Source organism: Pezoporus flaviventris, unplaced genomic scaffold, assembly GCF_033815535.1.
Source record: "Pezoporus flaviventris isolate CSIRO_AGI_PZ_B2104156 unplaced genomic scaffold, CSIRO_AGI_Pfla_v1 ptg000176l, whole genome shotgun sequence".
Classification (NCBI taxonomy): Eukaryota; Metazoa; Chordata; class Aves; order Psittaciformes; family Psittacidae; genus Pezoporus; species Pezoporus flaviventris.
In genome coordinates this window covers 1744553-1759164 of record NW_026892724.1, presented here as the reverse complement: position 1 = coordinate 1759164, position 14612 = coordinate 1744553, and the positions used below count along the sequence as shown (strand labels likewise).

Below are 14612 nucleotides of genomic sequence, written 5' to 3'. Positions count from 1 at the left end.
TGCAGTGCCCAGAGTGGCACTCAGCACGCTGGGGAGGAGCTGCTGTGGACCTGGTGCCACAGCCCTGGCACCTCCATGTTCACAAGAAATGTCCCTGGAAGCCCCTTTTCATTGGTGTGTCCTTGTAGCAGGTGATGATCAAGCCCTCCTGGTCCATACCGTCCCTTATTGCCAACTGCAGGTTCCCAGCTCATGGGACAGTGCTTTAGGTACACATCTGTTTTTTGCTCTGGATTTACCTCCTATCTGCAGCTCCAGACAATATAGGTTTTTTCTGCATCATTTCAAATGCTGTTTCATCTGGCCTGGTGTGGGGAGGCATCAGCAGCTTCCATCAGTGAATCCCTAAGATTTGTGCCAAAGTGATTGATGAAAATGTTAAAACTGAGCTCCAGAATGATCATCAGGAAGATTCATTGCCAAGTGCTCTGCAGCCTCGTGTTCTCACTCAGTGCTCTACTGCCTGCTCCTCCCCTCACATCAAGTGTTGGTGCATGAACAAGGCTTCTGGTAGTGCTCATGCTCTCGGTCTCAGCTGGTGGTTCTCCATATCAGATGCTTTGGTGAGTTCCAGGTGAATGAGATTGATCATTCTTCCTTTGTGTGATAGATCCCTTGTGTTCCCTTGATAAGGAAGCTGTTGGGTCAGGCTCCTCTGATGTGTGCGCCACATGTAATCGCAGTATTTTCCTTACCCCATCATTCAGCACCTCTCACAAGCCTGGCTGCAGCACTGCTGAGGTCAGATGGGAACAGTTTGTCACCAAAATCATTTCTTCACCTTCTGTTTCAAGTGCTCACGCCGTGGTTCCCATCACTCCAGCAGCAGCACCCTGAGTTCTGTTACAGTCTGCTGCAGCAGACTTGGGATTTCATGCGCATCTTCTTTCTTAGGTTACGTTTTGGCTTCGGCTGCACGTCCCCACTTTGAAAGCATTCGGTTATGTGACTTCCACGTCTTAGGCAAGGGTGTATATTTTTGTTCCTGTCCTGTTTCTTGTATCACTGCCCCTGTGTTCAGCGTGGCTGTGACTGGAAGTGAAGGGGGGGGATTTGCTTTACTGGTTTGCTTTACTGGTGGGTGTCACCAGGCACTGACACTTGAGCTGATTGTGTAGACACGCTCGTCACTCAGGGAGCAGGTACCAGAGCAGCCAGGGCAAGTCACAGCATCCTAAAGGAGCCTGGACTTTGCCTTGATGCGATGAGGTGAGCAGACGCTCACTGTCTGTGAAGGTGTCCATCCTGATGCCTGGCGATGGCCAGCAGCACAAACCCAGGCATGGGCAGCGCCTCCCAAGGCAGGTGAGGTGAAACGAAACCTCAAAGCTGCCTCATCTTTTCCAAGCAAGGACCCTTATTTCTCAGTCTTTACCTTTCTGCAGTTTCCTCTCACTCATTCCCACACTCTTATTACTTCTGTAGCTGAAAACATGGGCCTGCCTCTTCCTCTGCCCTGGGTCAAAAGAAAGGATGAGTTAAAATGTTCCCTTTGTCCCTGTGCTCGCCATGCTGTGGGGTGTGCAGCTCCTCTGAGCAGCTCCTTTTCATCTCCAGGAAATGATCTGCTTGGTCTCAGCATCCTTCCCAAAGTGAACATTTATCTAGTCAGATTTGGGGTCCTTTTCTCCCAGGTTATTTCCTCACTGATGATTACACATGCATGGTGTTTATGGCATCTTTTGAACTGAAGGTAGTTGCATTTTTTCCCATCAGCACTGCTGAGGCAGCTGTGTGTGTGTCTCCATTTCTTTATTTTCTTGTCCTTTAAAATCGGAGGCCCCAGCTACAGACCTGCTTTGGGTTACCCTGCCATTAATTTACACTGAGCTGCAGCCTTGTGTCTTTACATGACTTCTAAAAAGAACCCAAACCAAAACCTGATCAAGCCTTTAGAAGGCATCCTCTTCTGCTGCGGTTCAGTGACTGCCTGGTGAAGGAGGTTGTGCAGTTTTAGTTAGAGGTATCCAGAGAGCATTTGTTTCTCATCTCAGCCTGAGCACCAAATGTTTCTACAAGGACTGGTCCTGAGGACAGTATTTGTCTTTCTGATAATTTCACAGACTGGTTTGGGTCGAAAGGACCTTAAAGCTCCTCCAGCTCCAACCCCTGCCACGGGCAGGGACCCCTTCCACTGGAGCAGCTTGCTCCAAGCCCCTGTGTCCAACCTGGCCTTGAACACTGCCAGGGATGGGGCAGCCACAGCTTCTCTGGGCACCCTGTGCCAGCGCCTCAGCACCCTCACAGGGAAGAGCTTCTGCCTAAGAGCTCATCTCAGTCTCCCCTCGGGCAGGTTAAAGCCATTCCCCTTGGCCTGTCCCTACAGGCCCTTGTCCAAAGCCCCTCTCCAGACTTCTTGTTAGCCCCTTTAGGTACTGTTGCACAGTACAGTTTAGGTATAATAGTGCGGTAATTTATTGATGATACTGATGATATTGATGATATTGGAGTCCTAACGCCTCACTATAAGCAGGTTAATCTTTCATTTCCCCAAAGGATTCAGGTATTTTTCCCTACCTCTGTACTTGTCTTTAGCCAACTGAATTGTGACCGTGCTGCTTCCCACCCCCTGTACCTTCGTTCTGTGTTGGCGTGATGCATCCCGTTGGTGTCAGACCCAGTCGTTCCCCACCATGTTTCTATCACCCCTTCAGCACTGTTCCTGCCCTGCCCCACCAGCTGGGGCTGCTCCAGGCTCCTGGTATTCATCCACCTGGAGCACTGCAGGCTTCCACATGTGGCCCGTGCTTAGGGCAGCTGGAAGGGGAGAGCCAGCAGCACTGGGGGCCCATGCGGGCAGGCAGTGGCTGGAGGTAACCTCTTTTCATTGCTTCCCAGCTGACCATGCCTCGTGCAGGCAGGTCATGGACTGCCACCCCCTGTACCCCTTCCCTTGCTGCCGTTCCCATCGTGTTGGTGCTCCCATTCTCTGTGTTCATCCACCCATTGGCACTTTGTGCAGCCTTCAGCCCTCTACAGAGAGGCATCTCACAGCCCAGCCGAGGGTCCTGTGCCGTGCTGCATGCAGAGAGCCCCAGCGTTGGGAAGCACTTGGAGAGGAGCAGCAGTGGCAGCTCTCAAGGGGTCCCTTTGGGGAAGGATGGAAACTTGGAGTCCAGTTTAATCAAGCACTGAAGTGTTCACAAACAGCTGAGAGGGGAAGAGTGGGGAGGAGCAGGAATTGCGCCGGAGGAGCCGAGGGGTAGGATGAGGAGAAACGGAATGGAGTCGATCAGAGGTGTTATTTGGGGTGAAATATGGCAGGATGTGGCTAAGATTCTTCGCTAGGTTTCTCACCACCCTTTGGTCAGACTTAAAGCAAAGTATAAAGTGTTAAGCACTGACAGATGTGCTGGATCGCAGCTGGAACAGGCTGCGGCCACGCTGGTGATCCTGAGTGGCTCTGGCAGGACTGGGTTTCCCAGCAAGTCTCCACTCCTAAATAGGGCTTGTTCTCTTTTCCTAGACAGAAGCAGTTCCTTAGACGGCACTCTGCAGGGACCAGGCCGGGGTACAAAGCGCTATTCCCAAGACCCCCCTCCATACAGTGCTCCTCTCTCCCCCAAGTTACCAAAGAATGACCGTCACCCTTTGGAAGGTGAGCACAGCGTCTCTTCCCAAAGCTGGCTGTTTGTAGTGGCTTGTCATGGGTGCAGCAGGACGAGAGCTGCTGTGCAAAGCGAGCCCTGGGTTTAGGTCTGCTTTGCTTGGTCGCTGGCGTGGGTCAGTGCTTGGTGTTTCAGGTAGGAATGAAGCCATGCTCGCCCAAGGCAGGTTGCCCAGGCAGTTGTGTGAGGCATGTGGAATGCAGGGAGGATTCCTTCTAACCCTCATCGTCATCACCTAATACCACATAATCTGGGATTTAATTTACCCTTATTTTAGCTTCCATTGCTGGGTATTAACAGCCATAAACCTGCCCAGTTGCTTCAGTCGATCTTCCCCCCAGTTTTTCCACGCTGGTTTACTGCAGTGTATTGTACAGATGCTGATGGGCAGCTGCAGGGCCAGGAACCCGCTGCCCTTTCCCAGGATCCCATCTTGCTCCTCACAGTCCTTCCTAAGCAGCAGGGAGGGTCTCACGAGCGTGTTCCCCACCAGCTGAACCAGGTCACATCACATCCCACAGTGCTGCTGCTTCCTGCCGTGTCCATCAGGGAATGCTGGTGCAGATGTGCTGCAGAAGCAGTTGCAGAGATGTCCCCTGCGGTGTGTGGTCCATAGGTGTCCCTTGCATGTGGAGGTGGGAGATCCAGGGGGTTCAGGTAGCTGGAGGACCTGAGCCTGAGCAGGAGTCTTCAATAGCTGCCACCTTCCCTTTTGGTTTGAAGTGCAGACATTGTTATGGAGATTTAACCTTACTGAAGCCTTTTAATAGATTGATGGTGAAATCTGCCAAGGTTTTACTCTCAATCCTTTGTAATGCACCCCTTAAGACCTGCTGGAGACTCTTGGCTGGGCTCACAGGTCACTGGCTTTGTGCTCTGTTGCTGTGCCTTCAGATCACCATGTCCCTGGTTCTTGCTGGGCTTGGGTGCTGAACCCAGATTTGCACATGCATGGCCTTTTTAGTCTCCGTCCATCACTGTGCCCTCTGCTCTGCAGCATTACTGACCCCTTCCCTCAGTGCAGCTGATCTGGACTTGCCCCCTACGATGGACAGTTTCTAGTGGCCTTAGTATTTACATGGAATAAAATGGTTATGTAGGTGGAGTGAAGAACATGGTGACGTGTGGGACCAGCTCATCTATTCCAGCACAGTCAGAAACTGTTCCCTGAGGCTCAGTCTGTTTCTCACCACTAGATACATGCAGTATCAGTATCAGTGGTCCTCTTGACATGCTCTTCCAGTGCATCAACCACTGCACTTAGGTTAACTGTTAGTAAAGCCTTTCCACTCCTCTACCAGAAGGTGGGACTTGCAGTGCTCAGCCCGCTCTTGAAGCACAGCGATGTGCTCTGAAGATTAAGGTGCCTTGGTTAGATAGCAAGTATTGTACATTCTGTTGTCAGTGAAGAGGGAAGGCTTCTGTAATGAGTAATTCCAAGGAGCTTAATGTTAGGTTGTCTGCAAGGTGGATTCTTAGACTACTTCAAAGTCTATTTGATTCTCTCTTGGCCTTTGAATGGGTCATGTCATCAGGGTGCCCAGAGTACTGCATCCTAGAATCATAGAATGGTTTGGGTTGGAAAGGACCTTAACATCATCCAGTTCCAACCCCCCTGCCATGGGCAGGGACACCTCACACTAAACCAGGGCACCCAAGGCCTCGTCCAACCTGGTCATGCCTCCCTGGGCAACCCATTCCAGTGCCTCACCACCCTAACAGGAAACAATTTCTTCTTTATATCCAATCTAAACTTCCCCTGTTTAAGTTTGAACCTGTTACCCCTTGTCCTGTCACTACAGTCCCTAATGAAGAGTCCCTCCCCAGCATCCTATAGCCCCCCTTCAGATACTGGAGGTATCTTCTGTAACAGTAGAGACCAGTGGGTAGAAAGCGTGCCTTCACGTGAGGGTGGTGATCCTGTTGGGTGGATGTTGAAGTACAAGCAGGAACATCTGCATTTCAGAGGATGCATTGTAAGAATACGAGCCTGAAATACTCTGCTACTGAGTAGTTCTTGGGCAAGGAGGTTCCTCTTCTCACAGTGAGAACTCCCCAGCACAGCTCATTCTGCCTTCAGCAGCGTGACAGGACCTGAACAGCTTTCAGTCTGCCAAGCTGAAGGCAGTGAGCAGCAGTAGGAAGCTGCATTCAGCACGCCTTTGGCAAGCAGTCAGGAGGCTGAGGAGGGATTTTCCTCCTTACATTGTTCTTCCTCTCCCATCCGCGGGCACTGGTGGAGCTTTTTGCTGGAAAGCTGCAGTTCCAGCAGGGACGTGTTTTCCAAAGGCTGCCATTCCTTGGGAGCAGTGGGAGTTTAGGAGCTGTGCGGATCAGATTGGTGCTTGTGGCCACGCTCCATGCTTTCACAGCAAAACCACACTCTTGAATCTCTAGCACTGTTTAATTGCACTTTAATGAGCTGCTCCCTGCCTCTCCCCACTCCTGGTGGCGTCTCCTCCAGTGCTCTAAATGCAAGCTGTTACTTAAAACTAGCAGTTTGTGTAAGCAAATCTGCCTCAGGATAACCCAGGTCCTCATTGCTCCAAAGCTGGGCATGGAGGGAGGAGGGTTCTGCACAGGGGTCTGTGCCTGAGTGCATCCTGTACCCTGCACGTTGTCTTCTGCTACAGATGGGTCACAGGGCAAAGAATCATTCCTCTCTCGCCTTCTTTCCCTCTCCCCTTTCTGGAGGTGTTGGTTCTGAGCTGTTCTCTGCGTGTCTGTGGTTTTAAGATGATCCAGAGTCTCTCTTGTTGATCCTACCAAGAAGCCTCCAGTTCTGCTGCAGTACTTGCAGCCCAGCCAAACACAAGGCCAGCAATAGGTGACCTGGGCATGAATGTGCAGCTTCCCTTCTCCCCCTCAAAGCAGTGCTCCCCAGTGGGATGGGCTCCTGCTCTTCTTCAGACATAGGATCACAGCCACGTGTGAGAACAGGATCACATACTTGATGAATGCATCACGGGGCATTCACAGCAGGATGGCAACAGTGTGTTAATTGCTAAGTTAAATATTTCCTGAGGGTGGATTATGGATCCTTAGCATTGCAATGACAGGAACCCGTGCACGTGGTGTCCCAGCAGCCCAAGCTGCAGTCTTGAGCCCAGAAATTCCTTCTGCTTGCACAGGTCATAGATCCCAGCCTGGTTTGGGTTGGAAGGGACCTTGAAGCTCCTCCAGCTCCAATCCCTGCCACAGGCAGGGACCCCTTCCACTGGAGCAGCTTGCTCCAAGCCCCTGTGTCCAACCTGGCCTTGAGCACTGCCAGGGATGGGGCAGCCACAGCTTCTCTGGGCACCCTGTGCCAGCGCCTCAGCACCCTCACAGGGAAGAATTCCAGGTTTCCTGCAGCCCCTTCAGGCACTGGAGCTGCTCTCAGGTCTCCCCTTCAGGAGCCTTCTCTTCTCCAGGCTGACCCAGCCCAGCTCTCTCAGCCTGGCTCCAGAGCAGAGCTGCTCCAGCCCTTGCAGCATCTCCATCCAACAGCTCCACGTCCCTCTTGTGCTGCCCCAGAGCTGCAGCTGGTTCTCCCCAGAGCACAGCAGAGGGGCAGGATCCCCTCCCTGAGCTGCTGCTCACGCTCTAGGGGTGCACCCAGCACACGGGGGGGGGGGCTCTGGGCTGCAAGTGCCCAGTGAGCTTTGGGGTTCTCATGAGCAGTTTCAGGCACACATTTGCCTGACCACATCTGGGTGAGCATCATGGAGCTCCCTGGAGGCTGTAGCTGTTGTCACCCCTCATTGGGTGCTGTTTCCTTGAGGATGGAGGTGGGCAGCACAGACCTGGTTGCATGCCCGCAGCACCGTGCTGTAATTGAGCATCCCCACCAATGCAGAGGGCCCCCACCTCTCATGTCTCTGCACTCTGCTGTGAGCCAGACCTGCTCCTTTTGCACAGGTATTTCATGGACCTGGTTTGGGTTTTAAGCAAAACTGCCCTGTTGGAGAGGAGACCAAACATACCTGACATGAAGAGGCTCCCATGGAGAGGCATGGGTTGAAGTCACATCCACAGCGTGCACATGGGCCAGGGGATCTCCATCCTCCCCTGAGCCAGAGCAGCCAGCTCAGGGCTGGCTTTACATCCAGCCTTGTGCTGAAATGGGATGGTGGGGAAGGGGTACAGGAGTGAAGGAAGGGTTCAGAGTTATTCAGGAATAGCCATAAGCCAGGAATCCTCCTTCCATGCACAGAGAGCAGATGAAAACACATCTGTCCTGGTGGGAAGCTGGTGCCGTGCAGGCCAGCACACAGCACAGGCCACTGGGAATAACAGTCTCACACCAATGCTGGTTGTGTGTGAGGTGTTAAGGATGTGCTGCTCTGAGAGCATCCCAGAGACCTGGAAGCAAAGAAAGGCAGAAATGCCTCGAGTGCAGAGCAGCAGAGCCCAGGAGAGGGAGGGCTGCAGTTACGTGGGTGAGAACCTCACATCTGCTTCCCTGAATTCCCAGTGCACTGGACAAGAGGGATCTCTCCCATTTTGTAGCCCCAGGAGAGGAAGCCGGGGGAGGCAGGGGCGGGCTGGCTCCAGCCAAACTCACCCCTGGGATCTCCGCTCAAGCACAGGCAGCGGGAGCTGAAACCAGAGGATCCCAGTCCTGTAGCTCGTAGAAGGCAGAGAAAATAACAGACCTCTGAGAGAGGCTGCCCCAGTGTGGGGCCCAGTGGCTGCAGCACTCAGCAGGGCAGCAGCAGCTTAGTGGGGAAGCTGGGGAAGATCTTAGGTTGGAAAACTTCCAATACCTAAAGGGGACCTGCAAGAAACCTGGAGAGGGGCTTTGGACAAGGGCCTGTAGGGACAGGCCAAGGGGAATGGCTTTAACCTGCCAGAGGGGAGACTGAGATGAGCTCTGAGGCAGAAGCTCTTCCCTGTGAGGGTGCTGAGGCGCTGGCACAGGGTGCCCAGAGAAGCTGTGGCTGCCCCATCCCTGGCAGTGTTCAAGGCCAGGTTGGACACAGGGGCTTGGAGCAAGCTGCTCCAGTGGAAGGGGTCCCTGCCCGTGGCAGGGGTTGGAGCTGGAGGAGCTTTAAGGTCCCTTCCAGCACAACCCCTTCAATGATTTTGCACTGGTTCTATGATCTCAGCAGCTTCAGGCCTCCTGGGCTGCAGCATCACCTCCACACCTTCATCACCATCCCAGGTCAGCGCAGCTGCACTGTGCTTGCTCTCGCTTGCTGCTCCTGTGGTCTGGGAAGCCCCAGGGAAGAAGCCCAGGGCCTGGCTGGGATTGCTCAGGTTTCTTCTTCCTCGTCCCCTACCATGGGGTCTGCGTGGCAGCAGCTCAGGGCCGTGAGCTGCATCTGGGTCTCTGTGGGTACTGGGAGAGGAGCTCCAGCTCCCAGCCGGGTGCGCTGGCCCAGCCTTGCTGCAGGAGCCATGAACATGCTGCATGAACATGCCAGGTATTTCATTGCTCATAGTGAAGCACGCAGGTGTCTGAGGGTGACTCATGAGGCATCAGGTCCACCTGGACCAAGGCTTGGTTGTACTAGTTAAATCTGCACCCTCATGGTCCTAGGATGGAGCCAGCGCAGGGTAACAGCAAAGGGAGATCTTCGCTGGCTCAGCTGATGCGTCACCCAGACAGCTCCATCCTAATGCTGCCACCGACAGATGAAAATGAGATGTGTTTCTGCATGGGGTGGTGAGGAAGCCAGGCCTGCACTGGGACCCCCAGCCAGGGAGAGCCCTCTGCCCCCTGCCCTGTCCCTCCTCTGTGTGTCCCAGCAAAGGGAGCTGTCAGTGACTTAGGGAATGAGCACGAGCCCAGCAGGAGGTCAGGGGCGGGTGAGCTGTGGTCACCAGCACCTTGCTTTTGGGGCCGGAGGCTTAGCATGGCGTGAGAGCATTGCCTGGCCGTGACTGAGCTGCTCGGAGGAGCCTCCTGCTCTGCATGAGACCCACTAAAGAGAGTCCCAACGGCCTGCACGCTAACACCGGTGATGTGCATTGCTTGCCCCCTGGGGGAGCATCCTCCCCTGCTCAGGGCTGTTGTGTGAGCCCTGTGCCACTGGCATCCAGAACACGCAGCCCTCCCCTGCAGTGCCCTGCAGGAGGCAGGACCCAGTACTGGCAGCAGTAAGGACCCAGGACTGCAACCCAGAGCTGGGAACATTACCAGAGCGATGCCCCCATTACCAGAGCGATGCCAGCAGAGCCGGTGCTGCGGTCTGGGTACCAACCACCCCCACTGCCAACGGGTTGGCCTGGCACTCGCCAGGCAAGCGCTGGGCTGCAGCCCGTGGGCAGAGCCTGGTTCAGTGCCTGTGCTTCCGAGGACACCAGCAGCAGCCGGTGCCGTGTGAGCGGTAGCGTGGTGCGCGGCGAGCGGGTGCACTGACTGCAGCTTGGTGCGTTCCAGGTGAAACCTTTGTCCTGGGAGATGGGCTCCCAGGGCCCTTGGAGCCTCGCCTGGACCCCATGGACTCTGCCTTGAACTCTGTCAATGCATCCAGCCACAGCAGGAGCTCCAGAGACTATCGCCTGCCAGGATACAGGCACCTGCACCAACCCTCTAGCCTCAGCCAGGGCAGCTCCTCTGCCTTGCGTAGGCTTAGCTCTGGGGGTAAGAGAGTTAAGAAGCCAGCCCTGCGCTTGTAACTTGGGCAGGAAAGGGCTTTTCTAACTCCAGTTACACCTTTCTAACTCCAGCGAGTACCAGAGACCTCGGCACTGACACAGGTAGTCCGAGAGGGTTGGCAGGGGCTCTAGACCCAGGCAGGCGGGCGGGTGGCGATGCTGGCAGGGTCCTGCGTGGTGCGAGGTGGACGTGGAGGTCAGTGGAAGGCGCAGGCAGGAGCTGGACTGGCAGGCAGGGGGAAAGCAGTGAATTGGTGGCTGAGTCGAGGAGGACGGATTGGGAATGGGCAGGGAGAGCGGCCGGGTGAGGCTGGAGCTGCGGCGGATGCATGGTGCTTGTTTGTGCAGAGGGGATGGGGCAGGAGGGCTGTGCACCGTGGACAGGGGCAGGTGGTGGTGAAAGAAGTTGCTGTTTCTGTGCACAGCATCAGTAAAAGCCTCTAAAAAGCTCAGGGTGCTGCTGCCTCCATCCCTCAGCTGCCCCCCCCCAAGCCGTGCTTGCAGGCAGGGAGGCAAAACCATGGGATGTGCCCGTGCAGGCATGCAGGGAGCAGGACTTGTGTTAGCTTTGAGACAAGAGAACTCGCCATGTGGGCTCAGTCCATCAGCCAACGCAGGCATGAGAACACGAACCAGCTTTGCCGTGTTAGGTTTGCTTGGAGGAGGTGTTTGGAGCAGGGGAGCAAGGGGAGAAGTGACCCTTGGGGGGAGATGTGGGAATGGAGGATCGTTCCGTGGGGCAGCGGGAACCATCAGCAGCTGGGAAGGAGCAGTGGGAATGGCAGAAGCAAACCCAGCGGAAGGGAGGCAAAGGGAACCTGGGGTTTAGAGCAGGGAAAGGGGCTCAGGGTAAAAGATTGGCCCAAAAGTAAGGCCTAAGGAAGGAGAACAAGGCTCAGTGCTAGAGCTGCACCCAGGAGCCTCTGGGCTGTGCCCTGGGCGCTGTCTCTGCCGTGGCTTTGAGAGAGGAGCCCGAGCGGCAGCTGGGGGGTGAGGCACGGCTGGAGCGGTGCTGCAGGACCCCTGGGTGACGGCCGCTGTCTCCCCCCTTGCCAGGCTCAGAGAGGTACCTGGGAGGCAGGGACGTGGCCCGGCCCGGCGGCCGCGATCCCTCGTCCTGGACGGTGGAGGAGGTGATGCAGTTCATCCGGGAGGCGGATCCGCAGCTGGGACCCCACGCGGATCTCTTCCGGAAACATGTGAGTGCATCCATGTGTGTGTGTGTGTGTGTGCACACGTGTGTTACATACAGGATGGGGTGGATCGTCATGGAAGGGTGATCCAGGAGCCAGAGGAACGGCAGCGCTCTGTACTGGAGCGAGTGCCAAGGAAAGCATCCTCCCAAGTCCTGCTCCGGATCAGGGGCCGGATCCTCTTACCCAGCAGCTGCCAAGGGGAGCACATCTCAGCCCAGCTGGAGCTCCAGGGTGCACATGGAGGGCTCGGCTCTTGGCTGGGTCGGAGCCCCAGTGCTGCCAACACAGCCCCTGTTCATCCTGGAGTCTTCACGTTCACCTCATGGCAAATTTCTCCTGGCAAGAAACACGTTCCGAGGGGGATTCATTGAGTGCGCTGCTGCCGAGCACCCCTGTTCCCTATAACAGGAGCCTCCCAAGGCTCTGGTGCATAAAACAGCTGCAGACGTGGAGTCTGTACAGTTCCAGCTGCATTTTGGCACCTCCGCATCCCGATTCCTCCTAACCCAGGCCCAAACCAGCCCCAGTTCCGCTGCTCCTGTTCAAGGGAGGCTTTCAGTGACCTCAAAGGAGGTTGCAGGGCTCTTAACTTCTGGCTCCAGCTACCGCACAACCCAGCTGCCCCATCCCCATCCCCAGTTTAGTCAGGAATCCACCATCCAGGGAACAGAGCATCCCAGGGAACAGCATCCCAGGGCATCAGGCAGGAGACCTGGGAGCACTGCGGAGCGTTGGGCCCCGTTCATCTCCATTCCCTGCAGTGTCTGTTTTCCAGCCCCGTCCCCTCTGCTTGAGGGACGATGCTGCTCAGCCTGGGCACTGCAGCAGGACTGGGAGGTGAAGCCTCTTCACACCTTCGGACCAGATGATGAATAGAACCATAGAACCCCAGCCTGGGCAGGGCTGGTGCTTACAGGGTTATCACAAGTGCTGCCGTTTCCCTTCCTTGCAGGAGATCGACGGGAAAGCCCTGCTCTTGCTGCGGAGTGACATGATGATGAAGTACATGGGGCTGAAGCTGGGCCCAGCCCTGAAGCTCACTTACCACATCGACAAGCTAAAGCAAGGCAAGTTCTGAGAGGACGCTTGGCAGGACGGACCCTGGAAGCTCCGCTCCTGGCCACCCGCACCCGCGCTCGCCTGCCCACAGGTACCGCATGCACTCACACCCATCAGCGCCGACGGACACCTCGCTGACAGCCCGGCCCCGCCGCAGGCTCCAGCCCGCCCTGTGCCAGCGGGAGGAGGCTGGAGCACAGCTGGAGCACAGCTGGCCCCAGGGCTTCGCACCGGACTCGAGGCATGGGCATCCCGTTGGAAGCGGAGGGTCCAGTCCTGCTTCCCTGGGATGGAGCCGCGGCGCTGGGCAGAGCCCATGGGAACAGGGCTGTTGGCTCCCACCCCTCGGAGCAGCGCTGGGGCACTGGACTCCTTGTGCCACCCAACCTTGCCCCTGTGGCACCACGGCAAGCTCAGAGCAGCGACCACCTCCAGCCCAGTCTTCTACATCCAGGAGCCTCTCGCTTCCCTCGGCTCCATCCTTCCTCCCGCCGGGAGCACCGGGCAACGGTCGAGACCTTCGTATTTATTTGTGACTGGGGCGGCCACGCAGCAGCACTGGGGGCACCGGGTGAGCTGAGGAGCAAGGCTGGGCCTGGTGCCCCGCGGCAGGGACGGGGCTGGGGCAGCCGGTGCGATGCTGCGGCACTCGCCTCCTCCTCCTCCTCCTCCTTTCCTCTTGTTTTCAAGTCAGGAGCTCTCTGTCCCCAGAGCTGAGGTGATTTTTGTACCCGGAGCTGAACTCGCAGCTCCTGGTGGTTTTTCCACGTTCGTCTTCCCAGGGGCTCTCCCGCTCCAATGGTGTCAGCTCCGTCCCAGCTCGGCGCAATGCAAGAGGCTGTTGGACCTGGCAGGTCAGAGGCCCCCCGGGGCTCCCTGTCCTTGCGCTGCTCTTCCCGCGAGGGCTTTGCAGGTTGCTCCTGGCAGCCCCGTGTTATTTATTCCCGTGGCACTTGAGCAGTGGCGCTGCCCCACACGTGTCCCTGCGCCTGCAGAGGGGCATCGGAGCACCCATGGCCCAGCCAGGGTGGAGCTGGGCCCTGGGGTGGGAGGGGTGCCCACACGCGCAGCACACGCACGCTTCCTTCTGCAGTGACCAAAGGGCTTCCCACAAGCACTTCCCTGTGCTCCAGGCTCCAGCTCCCCCATCCAGAGCAGCGCCTCGCACTGTTCCCCCGCTCCAGAGCCCTGCCCTGGGGCAGGTTTACCCCTAAGGGGAAAAAGCTGCAAAGAAGAAAAGAAGAAATCAAACAACAAAACACACACACCCCCCCCACACACCCCCCTCAAAGCTCTAAAACAGCTTTTGTGGTGCGCGGTGAGGGCTGCGCTGCGGCTCCTGCTGCTGCGGGGGCCCTCGGGCTCGCCCGCGGCTCAGCCAGTGCTTTCCTCTGCACTTCTTTTACCTTGTTTATAAATAAAGGGATAACCGAGAGCTGCTCCCGCTGGCTGTGCGTGCGCTGCTGGGAGCGCTCCGGTGGGCCCCGCCATGGGGGCACATCGGGATACACACCCCTCCCGTCCTCCATGGGGCTCTGGCCCTGCTCCTGCTGCCTGTGGGACTGCTGGGACAGACCCGGCTGAGACAAGTGATGTGGTGACCACCACCAGGGGCTCCTTAGTGAGGACAGCAAAGTGCATCGCCAGCTTCCGAGCCAGCCCTTGGGCACCCCTCAGGCTCCTGCTGCCTCTCCAAAGCACTGCCTGCTGCCTGGTCCCATCCCAAGCCGATGCTCTGGACTCGAGGATGGTTGAGCATCCCCATGGGCAGCACTGTGGGTGTCTGCAGTGCACCCATGGAGGGGCTCCAGTGCTACATGAGCACAGGCACCTTCCCGTTGCCCCATGGAGTCTTTTGGCATCGCCAGTCCCCAGTGTAGGAGCAGGGGTGTGGGCAGAGGCTTTCACAAAGTCTTTGCTGCTGTTGGAGCTTGCAGGGGAGCAGCCTCTTAACTGGTGCACACACACCACAGACCCTTGGAGCAAGCTGCTCCAGTGGAAGGGGTCCCTGCCCGTGGCAGGGGTTGGAGCTGGAGGAGCTTTAAGGTCCCTTCCAACCCAAACCAGGCTGGGATTCTGTTCTATGAAACCACCCAGCAGCTCAATTCAGTTCCAAACTGTCCCTGCAGGAGCTGTGGGTTCAGTCCTGGCTCCCCAGCTCCCC

General features: G+C 56.6%; 1 protein-coding gene across 5 annotated transcripts in view; it reads left to right on the top strand.

Annotated features, from left to right (window-relative positions):
- The window catches only part of SCMH1 (Scm polycomb group protein homolog 1), a 59497-nt gene extending 46189 nt beyond the window's left edge, over nt 1–13308 (top strand). For 2 of the 5 annotated variants that reach the window (XM_061480320.1, XM_061480316.1), the window contains 4 exons: nt 3467–3598; nt 9976–10179; nt 11250–11392; nt 12342–13308. In XM_061480320.1, coding sequence (XP_061336304.1) covers nt 3467–3598; nt 9976–10179; nt 11250–11392; nt 12342–12467 — 605 coding nt within the window. In that variant the 3' untranslated portion in view covers nt 12468–13308. The remainder of the gene's footprint in view (nt 1–3466; nt 3599–9975; nt 10180–11249; nt 11393–12341) is intronic. The other 3 variants (XM_061480317.1, XM_061480318.1, XM_061480319.1) reach the window with 3 other exon arrangements.
- Nucleotides 13309–14612: the final 1304 nt, after the last annotated feature.